We start from the raw sequence: 19,497 nt of genomic DNA, 5'->3' as shown, positions 1-19,497 counted from the left end.
TTAAAACTTTTAAACAAACAGAACACTTCAGTGTGGCCGTAGTTCCTTATCTAGTAGTGACTGCTAGATGACAAAAAGGGACATAATCAACAGTATAATCTGACACAGGTAAATGAGCACTGAAAGATTATCTTTTATGAAACAGGAACGGTTGATCTTACAATGATGCACCTAAGTAGGCAGTGGAGTAGAAGACAATAGAATACATGAATGTCAGGATGCAATTATATAGATGGGCCCAAAAACACGCCCAATCTTCTGGAGAAGATGTGGGAATTCCCTGCAATCCCCCATAGTCCAGGAATGCCCTACAGCCCTGTGTGCACTGTGTTTAAAAACCAAAGAGCACTGTTTGTTCCTGTGAGCAAATTACCTTTTTGCTAAGCTGTTGATTTTCCTTTTCCAGTTCCACAAACTTTAGGCTGCTCTCTCTGGAGGTCACGGAGGCATCTCTCAGCTCTTGGATTGTGTTCTGCAAGCTCTGATTATCCTTCTCTAGCTTCAGTATGCGACTGGAAGCACACTCATTCAACTCAAACACAAAGGACTTTCTGGCTGTTGAAATATGAGAATCAGAAGGTGGCACCAACCAATTCACAAACATCTCCCTTCCCAGGTCCTTAAGATTTACTTGTAACTGCAGTCAGATCCTCACCATTTCAGCTTGACTGCTAAGTAAACACTGTTAAAAACAGAACCCATTTTCACAGATAACAATTAAGACTTTTAATAAATAAAGAAGTAACTGAACAAATAAAAAATTCAGAAGGTACTTACTTTGCTAACTCTTCTTAAAGTTGCTTTAGCCATGTTAGTAGCATGTTTAATTTTAGTAGCAAAATACACTTTGATACCCTCTCAAGCTTCCATCAGAGGAAATAAATTGAGGTAGAAAGTGAACAATTGTGAAGTGTGTGTTAAAACCAGCAAGATGGTGCATTTTCAGAAGCTAGTGAATATTAGGTATTCAATCATATTTAGCCATGGAAAAAGATTCTTACAAAAGTGAGTTCCAAAGTTTATCTTCACAGCTACTTCATCGAGAATATGCTGTCAGGTACCCAGGTACCCAGGCACAGGACATCCATCAGAATGTTGATCTGAGAGAAGTGTCTGAAGTTGAAACCTCAGAACTAACAAAATTTATGCAAGATTTACCACAGATATTTCATTTTACTCTACATGTTTGTAGATCAAAAGTTTCACTACCTCTCAGCCCTAACTCCCAGCACCAAAGGTTCATTGTTCTGTTCATTTCTTTGCTCAGCACCTTAATAATCATAAGAGCAACCCTCTGTTTCACATGGAATAATTGCTACCCTTCACCGCAAAACCACATTTCATATGAAATTGACTTTAACATTGTCTTTACATCTCAGAAAATCATTTATTCCTCCTAAATAATCAGCACTATTACATACAGCAAATGAGCACTTTAGAACCAGCAAGTTTCTGAGAATGGGAAAATCTCATTTGTCTCTTATGGAGAGCATCACTCATACAGTTTTGGTTAAATGAAGACTCAAATAGTAAGCTAACTAAACACTCCAGTTGAGTTTTGTCCTGAAGCAAAGCCCATCTAAATTAATTTAAAAAATAAGCATGGGAAAAAGTATTTTGAATAAAATATTCTAAACCAGCAGGTATAATCTGCTACCTGCCACCCTTGCAGACTCAACTTGAAATCCAGGAATTTTTTTTCTTTTCCAAAGGAGCTTTGCAGACTGACTCTATTTGTACAAACAAGCTGCATTCAGAACAGCAACATGCATTGAAATGGAACTTCTTAAACAGAATTGTTATAAAAATAGGATAGCACTTCTGTGAAATAATTTTAAGTTTCATGTTCTTAGGGTTTTTTTTAATTCAGGCTTCCTTCACTGTTTTTCTTTTATCCCCTACTGAATACGAAAGATTACTGACATTCTCATTCTCAGTTCCTCTTATTCTTTTTTCTTTGCTTAATCAGAGGTTCTGGAGGTGCTGAAACCCTAAGCATCAGTGCAGCGAAGGAATCTCACCTTTTTCCATTTTTTGTTAAACCACTCCGTTGAGCAAATTTTGAAAGTTATGCTTAACGGAAATGAATAAATAAGAGAACAAAATTTAACTAGCATCCTTCCGTCTACTACATCACTAGTGAAACCAAATCGGGAAGGGGACTAAACTTGCTATTTGAAACAAGCCAGAAAATTAGTTTTAAGTTTTCCTGAAATACTCTCCATCCAAATTTTGAGATGGAGTAAGTTTTGAGAGAACTGTGTTTTTTCCCCACTCACTAATATAATCAGCAATATCCTTGATTACACATAAGGAGATATAGAGTGCCGTTCACCTCTCAGGCTAAAGTAAACCTGCTTTGCAAGATTAATTAAAAGTAAGAATTAATTAGCCATTAATCTTAGTAAAGAGAACTCAGATCCTAGACAGCAAGTAGATTTGACAATTGGTGTCAGGCACACATTCAGTTATTATACAAAACAAAGCTTTTCTTTTAGATAGCTTTACTGAAAACTGAACATCTGCTTACTCTTAATTTGTTCCTTTGTCTTCAAGTTAAACTGTTCCTGGTACACAAAGCCAAACATGCAAGTCTTGGCAGAATCAGGTAAGTAATCAATAGAGGCTGCACATTGACCTGCACAAAATAGCTTGTGTTTCCCAATTCCATTTAGCGTTGTTATTTAAGCTGGTATTACAGACAGAATGAATGTTAGACACAGAAACCAATGCTAAAACCTGACTAGTGAAGGAAGCATTAGTTATGTTTGTGATAGTTATGGAAATCAAATCAACCATTCAAAACACCCCCAAAAATCAGCCAGTTATTTTAACTGCCTACATTTTTTAGTACCTAGTAAAAATAAATGACTTCAGAATACACTACTACTTCCTGGGACTTAAAGACCAGCTAATTGTCTGTACTAATTGTACTAAAGAATACTAAAGATCACAGACTCCTCCCAGCCATTCAGTTAGAAATATCCAGTGTGACATTTCTGTCTACTCTGAAAGAGACAACAACAGCAGCTACCCCAGCTGGTGGTACTCACTATCTGCAAGATCTGTGCTTTTAGACAATTGTTCTAGCTCCCAGCCTAGGTGTGCAGACTCGTTCATGCTCTGTTTCTGTGCAATCTCCAAGACCATGTTCTCCTCCAGCAGCTCTTCAATTCTCTTCTTGTCCGTGTCCCGGTCCTGTGCAAGACATGCATCAATGAAAATGCATATTCAGCTTATCTGTAAGACTGTTGGGTCAGCTGAACTGCTACACACACAACACACATTGAAAACAGAAGACTCTCCTGAAACATTGGGTGATTTTACAATGAAATACATGTACACCATTAAACGTTTGCTGTGGGCTACCATATGTGCCACAGAACACAGTGCAGAGATACCCAACTGGCCCTGTTCAGTCAGCTCAGGTCCATGACACACTTCGAGGGAGGGTGACTGGAGTGAGAACATACTGGGTGATGACAGGGCCAGTACAAGCCAGGACTGGTAAGGCAGGCTGGATTCAAGCTGTCTCCAGAGCGAAGCTCTACAAAAGCATGTAGTATCATGCACTGACACACTGGAGACTCTGCAGATATAATCTTGAATTCTACCAAGCTTCTTCAATTCATCACATCAAACTTGGATCCAATCGTATGGATCAGCAAGTAACATCTGCCTCGTAATCTGGGTTCTAAAATACCCAGAAAACAGATCTGGAGAATGAATCTAAATCCTCTGACTATTTTGGCCATTTGCACTTGTGGCAGCTGAACTGATGCCTCAGACGACCCCAAATTTTCAGAAAGCATTACCCAAAAATTGATCAATTCACCCAAAAAAGCATAATTCAAAATCACCAGCCACTTTTGAAAAGCTAAAGTATGACATGACCCTTATAATGCCCTGAATCAGTCATTAAACTTAACTCCACACAGCATCCTCAACATCTTTGTTTCCAACAGACCCTGTTGGAAACCCTATACAGGCAAATCTACAAGAATTCAAAATATATAATAAGAGATAAAAGGATTGTTAAGTAAAATACATAAGATTAAAGAGTATTTATTATTTCAAGTGGGATTATAAAACCCAATATTCTTTTTGTTTGCAGACAATCTGCCACTTCTTGCGTTTCCTTTTCTATGAAGCAATAAGCCATGTCTCAGACTTACACAGAAAGGATTCTGGAATTTTGTGTCTTTTACAGCAGTAATAGATTCTTAAAGTCACTGGGGGTTTTGTTTGCAATAAGAAAGATCATTTACTACAGTAGATTTCATTTCCTACTTCCATGAGATTTCTACTTAATGGACAGATTTTCGTATCTCTTTCATCTATATGTACAAGAGCAACCTGTATTTTAAAATTGAGATACACCTTCTTGCATAAAATTAAATCATCAGTCTCACACAAAGCAGTACTGGCAGTATTTACACTGTTAACATTACAATATTTCAAGAATTCATGCACACAAATTTCAAACTGAAGACCTCTGTAAATGCAATGTTTATTTATTTGTCTTTCTCCACTGGTTTCTGTCACTGCAATCAGTGGTCTAGCATAAAAATAGAACTTTAAAAAAATAGCATAACGAAAAAGAGAGTGCATACCAGCTCTACATCATGAAGTTTGGACTTCAACTGCAAATTTTCCTTCTCTAATTCATGCAGTTTATCACCACGAGCTCTTGCTATTGTTAGCTGTTCTTCTAGCATAGCCTTTGTTTCAATTAATATGATGTTGTCCTCCCTTAACTCCTAGAGAGAAAAAGTAGCAATGTTAACCTCTTTACAAAAACTGACTTTTCATAGACCAGGTGACTTTCATAAACTGATATTGCAAAACAGAAGAAAGAAATTTGATATGTTTCTCTGTTTCATAAGAAATATTTTTACCTGGTATTTTACTGGGAGATGATACTATGTTTAAATATATGTGAGTCATTAATGCAAAGTAAAATTGTATTTCTTATTGTTTTTTCCTGAATTTTGTAAGTTTAATGGAGTTCCTTTTGCTTTATATGAGACTAGGTCAAGAGGTGGACCAAAGAGACTCAAGATGCAGAAGAACAATTGTTCAATTCCAATTCCACTGTTATAATACCATTTCCTTAGCCAATTCACTGTAGTCCCCAGTTCAAAAGAGATTATTTACTTTCAAGGGATGTTATAGCATATTCAAAACACATTGGCGAGCACTATCCATCAATATATACTATGTTCATATCCTTGCCTCAGTACACTTACATGTAAATGTCTGTTTAATAAAGTTTCTCTCATGGACAGAATTTTACTTCACTTACACAACAGAAGCTGTTTTATACTTATCGCTTATCACACACCCTGTGTGTTAAGCGCACACACACACAAGAGCACTAACTGCACAAGCCCATGTTGCTTATCCATTACAGTTTGTGTATCTGTTTTTACTGAGTAAAAACTTTAACTTACTATTCTGCTATAGTCACAGCATTAGAAACAAGTTAATTATACTGCACTCTGAACATTCCTTGCAAAGCAATAAATGAAGGTCTGTGCATTAATGTATCTCACCTTCAGAAATGTGAAATGTCCAAAGCATAAAATCTGGCCATGTATTCTCGGTCATGTTTTAAACACATTTATGAAATTATTAAGATTAAATGGGTACAGGAAGAATTTTTGCCCAGAAAAGTTACAATGGGGCAAGAAGCAGATCATATGATTCTCTAAAGAAAATTTCCGTTCGTCTTTCTTTGCTTTTGTCCCTCCCTATCCCCTCCCCTGCTCCAATGAAATATGCTAAACCAGAAGACGTGCACACAGGCAGGATGAAAAGCTTATGGCTTGGCAAGTTTATTCCTGGGCAACTGTCTTCAAAATATTCTCTCCGCTGACATCAGTGCTTACATCTGCCCTCTCAGACCACAAAAATCCCAACCAAGTAGATTCCTGAAAGATCACCAGGCATGAACAAATGACCTTCACTGCTTAATCAGCAACCACCTTCTCTTTTTTGGTAGTAGAATCAACCTTAACAAGCCTTACGTGGCTCAGTTATTTGGAATTCAGAGGGGAAAAAAAAAAGAAAAAGAAAAAAAAGACAGCTGTAAAGCACAAGTTAAGGGTGTCTGATTGACAACCACTCCTCTTGTCTTTTGATATTGCAGGGGGCCATGATTTAATAGCCTTATTTAGCAAGTAATATTAGTTGTTTGCTGGATCTTGACTGGAGATGGCATAATACAGAAAGTCTACTTTATGTGGTACCATATTGCCCTTGATCTCTCAGTGGGTCAGTTACCAACTTGGAAAACATGAGAGGAAAAATTTCCCTACTACAGTAGCATTAAAAGGACAAGTATGTCAGTGCTTGTGAAGCGGTTCAACTACCACAATTAAAATGTCTGACTATGCAAGTAGCTAAAATAATAACAACAATATCGAAACTCTAATTTTACAGAACCTGCATTTTGGGCCAAGTCTGACCCAACAGGGTCACTCTGGGGTGGACAACCTGAAAAGGCTGACACTAACCAGATGGCAGACCAGAGGAAATATATGACATAAAATGTGCTGGGTGTCATGTAAGCTGCCAGAATACCTGTAATGAAACAGCAACATAACAAGAGTTTACTTTGCTAGATCATCACGCTCAATCTGGACCACAGCCTTAAAAAGGTGGTGTCTGACCTCAAAAACACGGTGTCAGAACTATTCCCAAAACTGCCTACCAAGCAGGAACTAGTTACTTCAGTGTTTCATGAAGAGTCAAGTTATGCGCGCCAAGTACATACACATATCCAGGAGCAAACCACGCATCCCTGGGAGCTGCAATACATGGAAGACTGAAGCACTTTCCATAGAGTGCCCAGGAGGGGCAGACATGTCAGTTCAAAGCAGTTCTGATGAAATCTTAAATTAATAACCTGGTGGAATTGCCTGCAATGGTGAGGTCAATGTTGCTCACTGGTGTATCCATGATCTGAGGTTGTCTTAATATTGAAAAGTTTGTATAATTTAAATAATTACTCCATGAGAGCTTTGTAGAGCTACATCTCAAAGCCTGGAAGGTAAAACTGTCCTAACTAATGTCAGCACCAACATCTCACAGAAGTTGCTGGGATAACATAGTTGACCTAAAGATGTGTCTGGCTACAAATCACACTTCTGAGACCCAGGTGGTCATGTGATGCCGGTGCTTCCACTGGGATTAAGGTTTATTTTTTCTTAACTAACAAACCTATCAACATTATTTTGTAACTTTGAGTTTATTTTTAAATCAACAGCAAAAATAGTTGGCTGTCGATTCATTACTTTTTTTTAAATACACTGAATTTACTAGGCAAGGGATTAAACCCCTCTTCATTTTATATCACTTAAATTGTGATGATTTAATATCTAACATATACAAATCCTGCTTTTGTAATTTCTAACATAAATTATATATTGTTGTTTGATCCTGGATCACTGTGATTCGAAATAGCTTTCAGAATGTGCATTGTGTACTCACATGCTCACAATTACCTCTGAGGGTAGGCAGTTGCGCAATCGGGGTGTGCTGCTACTGGAAAACGTTTTTAGAAACTAAGGTAGCAATGAGATTGTTTAAATCTGAAACTAGAGAATTTGCACACCATCCAGACCTAGTTATTAGAGTTCAAACCCCTCCTTTCTGGCAGTTCAGGAGTTGCCTCTACTGAGCCATGACACAGTAATCATCTTGTGACAATCAAACATTGCCTTGGACAACTATATGAAAACATATAAATGTGAGATGAAAACATTCACAGAAATTCCTCCTATCATCCCGCATGGAAACATGATTGCATTCAGGAGGAAGAAGAGGCAAAGCGGACTCCCTGGCCTCAGAAAATAATCTTATCTGCTGCAGTAGTGCAAGGTTCAATGGAGAGGAATGCTGGAGGGAAGCTTCACATTGGAGAGAAGCACCTCCTTAGAGGAAGCCCTGCATTAAGCATGCTCCCCCGCATTCACAGTTACAATGTCACTAAGCCACCCCAGGAGTAAGGTCTCCAGAGCATATTGATCTCCATGTTCCTTGAAGAATGGTCAAACCAAAATGACATTTCTGAACAACTTTGTCAAGACATACAGAAAAGGAAAACACACATGCCTAAACGTGTTATGCTCACTAGAGAAAGACTTGTTCCTTTTGCAATCCTTCTGCAATAGCTCCTTAAATCTCTTCCTACCACCACTGCTGGTTTGTGTTGTGTGCTTTCAGAAACTACTTGTAAGCTTGTATGTAATTCCTAAAGCTCGTTACGGTATCATACACAGAGTACATTCCATATTTTTCGTTCAAACTACCAAACATGTATATGAACTAAAAGAAAGAAAAGATTTTTAAATGCTCATTAATAGCTTTTTGCATTGATGCACAACGGTAAATCCACTTTTTCTTCCCACTTAACGATTTGACACTGCTTATTAACAACCCTGTCAAGACCCTATGAGCTTTAAGACATCACATTACCATAGAAGAGTAGCTTATGCTGTATTTTACACACATTTTCACTGCTGCGCCTCCCTAAGATTTGTTTTAGAGCTTAGAAAGCCAGCTGCAACCAGTAAATGCCATGAGATGAATCAGCAGTGTACCATCTAGTGGTAAAAATCTCTACCACGTTACATTCCTGCACAAATTTTGCAGCTTGGGATTGGTAAACCAGTTTTTTTGAGGGAGTGGGAGGAAACTGAGCAGTCACTGAACTGACTCCAGCCATTAACTCTTCTTTCGGAGGGGTGGAGGACTTCAGACAAAGACAGAAAACTGAGGGACCATGGCAAGTTGGCTACCATGCACAGCCTTTGTGCTACTCATGACCTTAAAAAAATACAGAAGAGTGCCCTGTGGAATCCTCTGACTGTATCAGTACAAAACCAGTGGAGCTTGCCTGATGCTGCCACTGCTCAACACTGGCAGTCTATGGCTGTGCCAAGACTGATCAGTGATGGAAGAGGGAGTGGTGAGAATGTGAAACCCTCTGGCTATTCTAGACCACAAAGCAGCCTGCAGACAGCTGTGCCTGCCGCAGGTTAGAAGAGCTCAGCCCCTACAGCAGCGGCAACTTTTACTAGAGGCCACACTGTGGCCAGAATTAGCAAAGTGCTGTATTGATGGGAAATATTCTTTGTCTCACTATTGTATTTCAGGGAGGTGTCCTTGGAGAGCCAGCACTCATCTCTGACATTCAATATTTTCACCAAAAACTGACAGGATAGAAAAGGGAGTAAGGGAAGTTGGAACAAATTTGAAACTGAAGTGGAGGTTTCTTTACTGAATGGTATGTTGAGCAAGATTAGAACGCAGGCATCAGAGCAGGAAACTGCTGGCTCTAGGACAAGCAAGGAGGCTGAGAACTCAAGAACAGAAATAACTACTCCCTCGATCTCAGATGAAGACAAGACTAAAAAACTCCTTTCCTAGCTCCAACTAAACCATCTGAGCAGCAGGTAAGCTACTCCAGTGCACAGCCAAAAGGGAAATACCAGGATGCCATGCTGATGGCTAGTGTGCCATGTTAATGCACGACTGATTTGCCCGCTTGAGGGAGGATAATAGAGACAGCCAGAGCTTCATACTTCCTAATGTAAACTTGGAATTACTGAGCAGGGAGATAGGCTTTTGTGGTCTATTACTACATTTAATATCCACCCATTTTAGTGAACCTATTCATAAGAAGCAGCAGCTAGCTGGCCCCTTAGGTCAGAGAGGGGAAAAAAAATCACCTACAAAGAGTTTATAGAGCAGAAATAAGGTCTGTGTTCTCAGCCAGAGGCCTGGCAAATGCGAGTTTCAACACCGCTCTTCTACCTCAGACCTGGATTTTATTTAATAGTGAGGGTGTCAATTATTGAACCTTTGTGTGTTCAGCAAGTCCTGAGACTTCACTTGAAGTGTTACATATGTGGATTGGCAAGAGTTTAGGTGAGAACTGCTCAAAGAACTGAAAGAACCAAACATTAGGGTAGTCTGACCTAAATTTAAGGTCAGCCATACTGTGAGCAATGAGTTTGTCTAGATGATCACCAGGGTTCATTCCAACCTGAGTTAATTAATAATTCCAGGATGGGCATAGCTGCGGGTGAGTAAGCTGAGTAACTAGCATTAGTGCTGGAACAAAGCTATAAGTCTCTCATTGACATACCTTACACAGGGCACTAGGGAAGATGCAAATTTTATCTCCTTTCTACTACAAGCAACAGCTGCAAAAAGGGGTGGCTTACATTTGTCATCTAAGGTCATGCTTAAAAATGCCCAGCCTTTGTTGCATTTGCTACAAATGCCTAAGGAAAAACACCCAGACATTAATTCAGCTAATTTATATATGATATTTAAAATGCTGGTCAAAGGAACAACTCTGAAACACAGGGATTTTACCTAAGAGTAAATTTTCAAGGCTAGACTAAAGGTCTGGATTCTCTACAAGAGGCATCTAGAAAGGTCTGTCCTGTTTAGCCACATAATGCTGACCTAAGCAGAGTGTATTAAAACCAATGGGTATTATTTATTAGTAATAGTTTAGCTAAACTACTTAGTTTAGCAAGTCCTTCTTGCCCCTGAAAGAAGTTTTAATGTTGCTAAATCAACGACTGTAACACACATTATGAAATTTCTACTTGCTCTGATGTTTTGCTACAGTCAGCTCAATGACAAATGACACATGAACTGGTAACACAACAAAAGCCAAACATTAAGGATTGCTCAGCAAATTATTCTCCCAATTTTCACTTGCCTCCATGCGAGCTTTGTAAAAATCTACATCATGAAGTTTTTCTTTGCAACGAACAAGTTCCATCTCAAGTCTCTCCACACGGTTTGCCCTCTCTCTCAGCGAGTCGAGCTCATCTCTGTATGCTCGAGCAGAACGAGCATCTGAGGCCAGGTGGATATTCTGTGAGAAGTGAGGAATAAGCAGGGAGAAAAATCTTAAGTTAATACTTTAAAGCAGGTTCTTTAAATTTTATTTTTATTTATATACTTACTTCTTTTAAACATAGGCAAATACCATTCCCCTAGTTCAGGGGGAAGAGAATTCTTCCACTAGCCAGTAAATTCTCTCTGTGGCAGAGAGGTTGTTCAGCCTGTTGGCACCCTGACATTTCTAATGCCTCATGCTGCATATGCTTCAGGCATTACTAGGCTATTTGCAGCCCAAGATGAGACTGCTCTCACCAGTTAAGCTGAAAGTGTTAGCATTGCATAGCCATAATCAAACAGGTTGCTGGAGTAACTCGATTTCCTCATTAAAACACAGACATACTTGCATTTTTAGCCTCACACGGAAAGAAGCTTTTTTAAATAGGGAAGACTGTCACAGTAAAATGAGCCCATCTTACCTCTTGTTTTATTTTTTGCAGCTCTAGAGTGAGCTGCTCAACTTCATGTTTAGAATCTACAAGCTGTTCAGACTTCTCTTCCCTGAAAAGGTAGAAAAATCTTAGTAATTACACACACACAAACAATACTGATTATATGGACTCTACTAGAAATCTGGAAAGGAAGATAGAAACTTCCTATCAAATTTTGAACATAAAGCCTCTTTGTCATGACAGCTTCATAAAAGCAAGAGGTTTTTTCTGATGAACCTTTATCAGGGTTCTGAGCTTGCAACTCTGTTTTTATACTAAGTACCTCTGTTTAAATCTCATTGCTGCTACTGCTGTCATAGCTAGCTTCACTGGCCTCTGGAATTTCCACTAATAATTAAGAAGTGCAGCTAGCAGTTGACATTTTGAAGAGCAGAAGAGAGAGATAAGATGCAAAAAGAAAAATGGAAGTAGCCATCACTCTGTATTTAAAGATACAATGTGTCTTAAGAAAGAAGAAAGCTTCCTACTCTCATCAATAAAAAAAATTTCTAAAAGATGTGATTCTGAGAGCTCCCATAGAGGCCAGCGTACCAAAGCCAACAAGCACCTGTATTTTCAGGATGCACAAGACTTAATATACAAGTCTCTCTAGAAGCATAAATCACTCATGACTCACAGCTCCTGACGGATTCTTCTCAATTTAGCTTTTGTGTCTGCCAGCTCAACTGCAAGGTGCTGCTTGTCTTCATTAGAAAGAGGGCTGGCTGGGTTTGGTGAAGAATCTGGACTTGGTGCTTTCAGAGGACTTAGTGGTTGCTGAGACTGCAGATAATCTCTCTCTTGAGTGAGATCTACAATGACCTAGAAATACAGGGAAGTATGTAGTGTCAAGAGACAAACAGTATAACTATACATTGTTTTTCAAGTATCTAAAAATTATTTATAAATGTAGAAAATTATTAGCCTGGCATTATACAAAGTTCAAGTGATACCAGGTGGGAAGGTTATACAGAGGAGAAAAGCAATCTCCACTACGCTCAGACCACTAAAATATTCCCCTTCCAATGCTAAAAATAAGCAGCCTGTTTTGCTTGGAGAATTCATAACAAACCTATAGTAAGTAGCAGTTTTAATTAATGCAATTATAGTCAAAAGCATGACAGAAAATTAACAGGTTGAAGAAGGGGAGAAGCCTCCTCCAGAAATCTGAAGGGAAGGAAATGTATGAGTCAGCAACAGATAGGGCTGTCTTCACACAGAAAAAAACTAGAGAAGACACTGAAACCCATGATGGTAGATACAATGAAGAGACAGGCAAGCAGCCACTCAAAGACAAATGACTGAGCAGACACGCAGAGACAACAATCTCAAGACACAGTTGCAACTTCAAATATTTTACTCTCTCCACAAAGTGCAGAGACCACTCCACTCCTCTGTACCACTCATTTCACCACACCTTAGTATTTATGCAAGAATCAAGAGTGAAAAATCTTTCTACAGATTTTCAGAGGTGTAGTAGAAAGGCACAGAAGAAATAGAAACCCAGTGCACAGACATGACACAAGAGAAGGAATGGAGCCTGCATCTGCTGCTTCACATCAACTCTAAATGGGAGAGAGAAGTCATTGTACTTCTGTGCATTCATCTCTCTCATCAATGAGCCTCTTGAGGTGGAAAACCATATTCCTGGAGAGAGACTCTAGTTCTTCTGGGGCCATATCTGGGAGCTCCAGCCACTGCAAGTCGAAGACATTCTCCTGGTTGTGAGTTACCTAGGGACAGGAACAAAAAAAGATGTCTTTCTACTGGTTGATTTGTGAATTTGTTCGCCGTATACACTGCATCCTCCAGGTTCTTCTACTGATCGATTAAAAAACGTATCACATTTCACTAAAAACAGGTTGTAAAAAACAAACACAACTACCTTAACATAACATTACCCAGAATTTTTTCTATTTATAATTAAGGCTTTTAATAATTAATAATTAAAATAAATAATAATTAAAAAATTATCAGATACCTACTGTGATCAATAGCACATGTACTTGCGTATCAGAAGTATGCAACTGTCTTACTGCAAGCACTGAGGTGGTCACCACAGCGATCTGAAGGGACCGAGACCACACTGAACAGTTAGGCTGGTGTCTCACTGAGAAGAAGCCCTGCTTTCCATGAATTTGCAATTTGCAGCTGATACAGCTGGGAGGAGCTGCCTTTGTCTGGTTGCTGCTAGCAGTGTACCTTTCAACAGCCATCATACCCAAACCGATTTCCTCTGAATCATTTAGCAGAAATGTCAGGCAAGTCTCTCAAGCTAAGTTAGAGACTGTTGTCCCCGCTCTTGTCATAACCATGTGCTTAATTCATCACAAATTATTTATTTTTAAACCAGAACTATTTTTTTAAAGTGTTAAGAAAGAAGTTCCTGTCTTAAGACTTTCACTATTTGTTTCTCAAATCAGAGTGTACTGGGCTTTCTACACCTGTACACACTGACTATCAGCCACAGCCAGTGCCTGCTCCCGGCCAGGCACATCCAGCAGGGGCTGTTTCAATACAGCTCTCCTTCGGGTCGCCAAAGCAAGCTGGCTCCTTCTGCAGAAGCCTTAGAAATCCAAGAATACTTGTCATTGAAACAAACTTCTCTTTAAAACCAGACTATACGCCCAATTGTAGTGGCAGAGTACACTCTTCAAGACCATCTGAGCTCAGAGGCCACTGTCTGAAGCAAGCCACTGGGGAACCCGTGTTTCACCTACCACAGGACTCGGGGACTAAGTGCTTACACCATTGCTACAGGGGACACTGCAGCTTCTAAGCTATACGTGCTTTTTGGAAATATTATGCATATATCCTTACAACAATTCCTTCTAAACAGCCTGTAACTGGCAAGCAAGGCATTTACCACTGCATCTCTTTAAAACGCCAACTGAGCCAAGTAATGTTCCAAATGCCTATCATTTTCATCTTATAATTTGATTGCAGTAACATATTCCATCTTTTTTTTTTTTTTTGTGAAATTCATTAATCCATTAAGAAATTCCAAGCATTAATATTTCACAGCAAAAAACCACAACCCTGTTACATCAAGGAAGGGAGAGGTAAAAAGTCAAAACGGACAATACTGAGAGTCCCACCTCCTGAATGTGTGATACAATGGCAGCTTGGGTTTCAATATCCAGTTGTTTTATTCTTTCAATAAACTCTTCTTTTCTTTCACACTGTTAAAAGAAAAAAAGACAACCTGAAACAGTGCTACCCATCCTAAAACCTACTGCACCATTTTTCACTTAAATAAAAAAAATATCTACACATTGCTAACAACAAAATGTTTGAGATCTACACTCTGTCATGCTAGAAGGTATAATACTTCATTGCTCCATATGGAGCATGAACCAAACTACGCATTAAATTATTTAAACCTTTTACAGTCATTAAAATTAAGGCTAAGTTAAATGACTGGTTTTGCTCTCTAAAAACAAGTTCAACATGCAATGAGATCAAGAGGTGGGGCAACAGCCGGAGAAAATCATCACAGCTTCATTAATAGAGCTGCACAAACATAAACCTGCATTTACATTGTATCATTTAACCTGTCTGCTTTGCTGTTTGCATTTTGCTTGGTTTTGGCAATGAAGAGAAATGCATCACTTCAGATACTAGCCACATCAATGCATAATGTTGCTTGTTAGACTAAATCAACATGTGCTTTAGATGAAAAATGGGGTTGAGAAACATTTTGGATAGAAATGAGTGACATTTCAGACAAACAGATTTTAGTAAATCTTTTACTTAAGGTTTTAGAAGAGACAGACATCTGCTATTTGTATATCTGTGATTGTACACTACCAACATTACTGCCTTCTTGTAACAACTCTGCATTGCGGAGAAGTTACACGCTACTTTTTAAATCCATTCTAGTATACTTTTGCGCCTGGTTCCGAGTCTCAACCATCCCTTCCAGTAGGGAGAACCTCAGACCCATAAACGGGGACTGAGGATGCACCGCAGCTTGCCAAATTAGACCTTTATTCTTTGTGCTGCAATGCAACACTGAGACAGTTCAGAGCAGCCATATGTAGACAGCTTTACCCTGACATAATTGACTTGACATAGCTGAGCAGGGTAAGTGTCCTAAGGCATGACAAAAACACTAGACAGACCTACAAACAAGGTCAATTATAAGCAAAGGCTAGCCTGCAACACGTCTATTGTTTATCACCCACAGAGTTTGGTGAGCAGAACACTGATTTCTTTATCCAGTAACAGTTGTGCATTTCTGGGGAGTTTCCCATATAGATTGCCTGTCCATTTATTTTAACAAATGCCCCATAAAAATCCCCACATGAATATACAAAGTATATATTAATTTTGGATTTTCTACACATAATATTCAATCAAAAGACTATGCAAATAAAATCAGGATTCATTAAACAAATGTTTAGACTGTTGGATTATCTATTTGTTTATCATTAATATGTACTGTTCCACTCCGTATTTTAAAATGGTAAGAAAACTAACAACAGTATTGGTATCAAGAACGCTGTTTAAAGCTTATCTCTTCCCACTTTGTTATCAAAAGTAGACTACTTAGTTGCAAGAACACATATCCGTGCCTGATTACACACTGGCAACAAATTGAGGCTACTGCTATCATAAAGTGTGCTTCCTTTCCCCTGCATTTCTTTCATTCACCTATTGTGTCTTCTCACAACTTCAGCTCACAAGCTGTCTTGAGCTGGAGATCTGTTCATACAGCACTGATCTTTGGATGGATTTTCTCAGTCCAGAAAAAAGTAAGAGATTCAAAAAAATCTTATTTTTCAAGCCTTAATGAATGATCACCTGTACAGCACATCCCAGAACCAACAACAGCAGCTTCTTGATTTCATCCATACTTTTACCTAGAGAGGAAAAAAAGGAATCAGTACATATTTACAACAAATTGCATGCTTGCAAGTGATCTTTTTCAAAACATTCTCCTGGAAAGAGAAGACCTTTGAATAAGTGCCTGAACAATATATATGTGTCCATTATAAAATCCAGTAAGACCTTTTTTTCCTCTACGTGTTATCCTCACCCACATTGTCTGATCAATGCAAGGGGGGGAAAAAATCCTCAAAATAGTTCAACACATATGCCTAATGCTTGTCCTTTGTTTTGTGATTGACGAGGGTGCAAAAAAGCCCACCAAACCACCACCACCTCCAAAAAAAACCCCCACCAAAACAAAAACACCCTAGGCAGAAGCGAAGAAGGGTTAGTCTCAAAAAAAGAACTTATCCTAAATTGTCTGTCTGTTAAATAGTTGCCACTCAGACTTCCCAAAGCTGAATGCCATTCCATGCACATAAATTATCTCCAAGAAATGTTTTCGCAAATAATTTCTGCCTCTGTTCTGCATCAAAGCCTGTTCACACTTTGAAGCACAAACCTCGTGTGCTAAGAGGAATAAAAAGTGAGTTACGTAGAAGGGAGAATATGCAGCTAACCATATGCTTGGGGAGCGGTGGGGAGGAGGAGACACATGCAGGTTGTTACTGCAGGGAATCCTGCTGTGACCAACAGCCCTGCTGGCTGCCTCCTAAAGCTGGGAGAGAGAAAGCAGCCAACCCCAGATCTTGTTTCAACAAAACTATCATGACCATTGTTGGGTAGTAAAGAAAGTTACATGTATCCAAGTCAGACAAAGGGAGATGGAAGGCAAGGAGCTTCAATATGGAAATTTAAAAAAATCATTATGGAAAAGCTTGTCCTCATCCACACTGGGGGAAGAAGAGGAGAGAGAAACAGGCCGTGTACAGTTTTCTCTCATCCCTATACTTCCTGACACAGAGCGTATAACTGTGGGATAAACGCTTCCATTCTATACCCCACTTGGGTGTTCAATTGCTCCTATCACTGTATAGACAGACAATTTCTGAGTGCAACTGTTCCTCCATCAACACCATGCCCTTGTAAGGCTGCACCGGCAAAGTTAGAGGCATGTACAGGACCCAAGGCCAGGGAACCAGAGTTAAACTGACTCATCAATTAAGCTGCTGCAGCCCCCCCAGACACACAAAGGCACACTGACCTATATTACCACTGGGGTTACTTCCACTCCCAGAACCTTGCAAGCCAGTGCAGCCACGTGCAGGCAGCTTAGGAACTAACTTGTTTTCCAATTTCCTGATTTTAGAGCACACAAATGCTCTAAACCACTCTTTGCATGTACCTTACCTGTTATAAAATTTTTCTACTTTTAGGAATGTTGATCTTTAAAATATTTCAAGAATGCCCTACAGAAGTTACCAGTATACTGTATGAATCAACACTGGAATTCTCAATATCAAAGTCCCACATTATTAACTGTTAAGATTTTGCAAGCAGGAATTCTTCCCTTCTGCAGAAACAGACATATTTAAAATATGCTAGTTCACACTTCACCCTGTAAATACAGTATTGTTTATTTCCCTGAATATTTTAAAACTGTTTTTGAAAGTCATACAATCATTCTTACTCTTCTCTCCATATCTAGCAGAATCCATGGCTTGCTCTTTCCTGAAAAATTACAATGTAATATACAAATAATATTTCAGTCTGTGAAAGTCTGATTGTTGTGTATGATTCTGAAAAACACAACCTTAAACATAGACAGTGTCAAAAAAAAACCTGTCAGCAACAACAAAAAAGTATCTGTTACTTCATGAACAGTTCCTTTGAGGGCACTACTAGCCCAAGAAGAAACTTAGTTTGGTCAGAAGACAATTTTTCATGAAACTGAGTTCTCATTAGAGTTTCAGCACTGGGTTTCATTCTGCATCAGCTTCAGAGGAGATTCAGACCAGGGCTTAAAAAGAGCATGCCTGTGGGACACAAGATTAAGTTGCCAAGTTATGGAGAGCAAGTGACTTCAGTGCGCGTGTGTGTCTCATTCTTCTGAACTTACTAAGGGCAAAGCATCTTCTCTATGGCAGACTGAAGGAGTAGACACCAAACAAGCACTCTAACCCTTGCACGCTCTGGGCACCTTCACCTGTTGACCATATATCCCAATCCACGCACCACAGCATCACAACTATCCTCAGGGTGAGCCTAGTGGCTTGAAATCACTCATTTAGAAAACATCAGGGTTACTTTCCATCAGTGAGAGCATCTACACCATCCTCAAGACAGGCAAGCTACTTAAGCCATTCAGGCCATACTCTGCCTCTCCGCACCAAAAGTGGGGGAGGCTTTGCTATTCTCTGCACGAGATAACAGATGGGCATCAGCGATGCTGCATGACCCTGTGAGGTGAAACACCTACACGTATTAATACTGCAGAGAACCTTAGCAAGGTCAACCCTGCTCTGCCACCAAGGGCTGACCCTGCCTGGAAATACCATGCCAAGACCTTGTCCGCACGGGAGCCCTCCCATCACGAAGAGGAGGCAGACACAGCAAGCCCCTTGGGCAGCAAAGGCCAAGCCAACGTTTATAGAAAGGAGTGAGAAATGTAAAGACTCAACGTAAATGTGAGATTATTAGCTTGCTACTGTTTTAAACACAACATTTGGCAGTCTGCTCTCCCTACTGGCAGCTTTCACAGAAAACTTAGCTGTCTGGATTTTTCCAAGATTTCTTTTTTAATAAATTATTTTATGCTTGCAGGCACGCTATGCACGTATAAGGAAAATTAGATTATACTATGCACTAGAAACACTTTCAAGGCTGGAAGGTCTACTTGGCAGATCTTTGTCAGCCACAGAAGTGTTTCAGAAGACCACGTATGACTGCTTAGAGTTCAATCCCTTGGGCTTCATTCAGAAGCTGTTTCTCATGGGGTGGAGGCAGTTTGTTGGCATTAAGACACTCCAAGATCACTCTCACTCAAGCTAGATCTGAGTAACATTTTAAAGCCTCATAGAATAACATTATTTACAGAAGATATTCAGAAGAAATAAGGTATGAGTATGAAAAAAAACTCACTATCCATCTAAAGTGCTTTAGAGAGAGTTTTCAATTAAACCTCTGAATGAGCCAGGAAGGGATTAGTTACCCCCCCTCCCCTTTCATCTCATCCCCCAGGAAAGCTGAGATACCACAAGTTTAGGTGGAGTGCCCAGGGTTACTAAGTGAATTGGAAGCCCATCTACAGTTATTACACAGCACAGCAGCTAAGTTCTGCACTCAGGACAGTGCATTTATCCTG

The 19,497-nt window shown here is 39.4% G+C and overlaps 1 protein-coding gene across 2 annotated transcripts in view; it reads right to left on the bottom strand.

Annotated features, from left to right (window-relative positions):
- CCDC88C (coiled-coil domain containing 88C) overlaps positions 1-19,497 on the bottom strand; it is a 102,132-nt gene that overhangs the window by 34,632 nt on the left and 48,003 nt on the right. For both annotated transcript variants that reach the window (XM_037394618.1, XM_037394620.1), the window contains exons 5-13: positions 16,167-16,225; positions 14,459-14,542; positions 12,953-13,093; positions 11,998-12,182; positions 11,349-11,430; positions 10,745-10,903; positions 4,614-4,760; positions 3,054-3,198; positions 374-555 (exon numbers count right to left, since the gene is read on the bottom strand). In XM_037394618.1, coding sequence (XP_037250515.1) covers positions 374-555; positions 3,054-3,198; positions 4,614-4,760; positions 10,745-10,903; positions 11,349-11,430; positions 11,998-12,182; positions 12,953-13,093; positions 14,459-14,542; positions 16,167-16,225 — 1,184 coding nt within the window. The remainder of the gene's footprint in view (positions 1-373; positions 556-3,053; positions 3,199-4,613; positions 4,761-10,744; positions 10,904-11,348; positions 11,431-11,997; positions 12,183-12,952; positions 13,094-14,458; positions 14,543-16,166; positions 16,226-19,497) is intronic.

This window comes from Falco rusticolus, chromosome 7 (assembly GCF_015220075.1).
Source record: "Falco rusticolus isolate bFalRus1 chromosome 7, bFalRus1.pri, whole genome shotgun sequence".
Classification (NCBI taxonomy): domain Eukaryota; kingdom Metazoa; phylum Chordata; class Aves; order Falconiformes; family Falconidae; genus Falco; species Falco rusticolus.
Note: the sequence above shows the minus strand (reverse complement) of the source record. Positions and strands in the feature narration are given on the sequence as shown.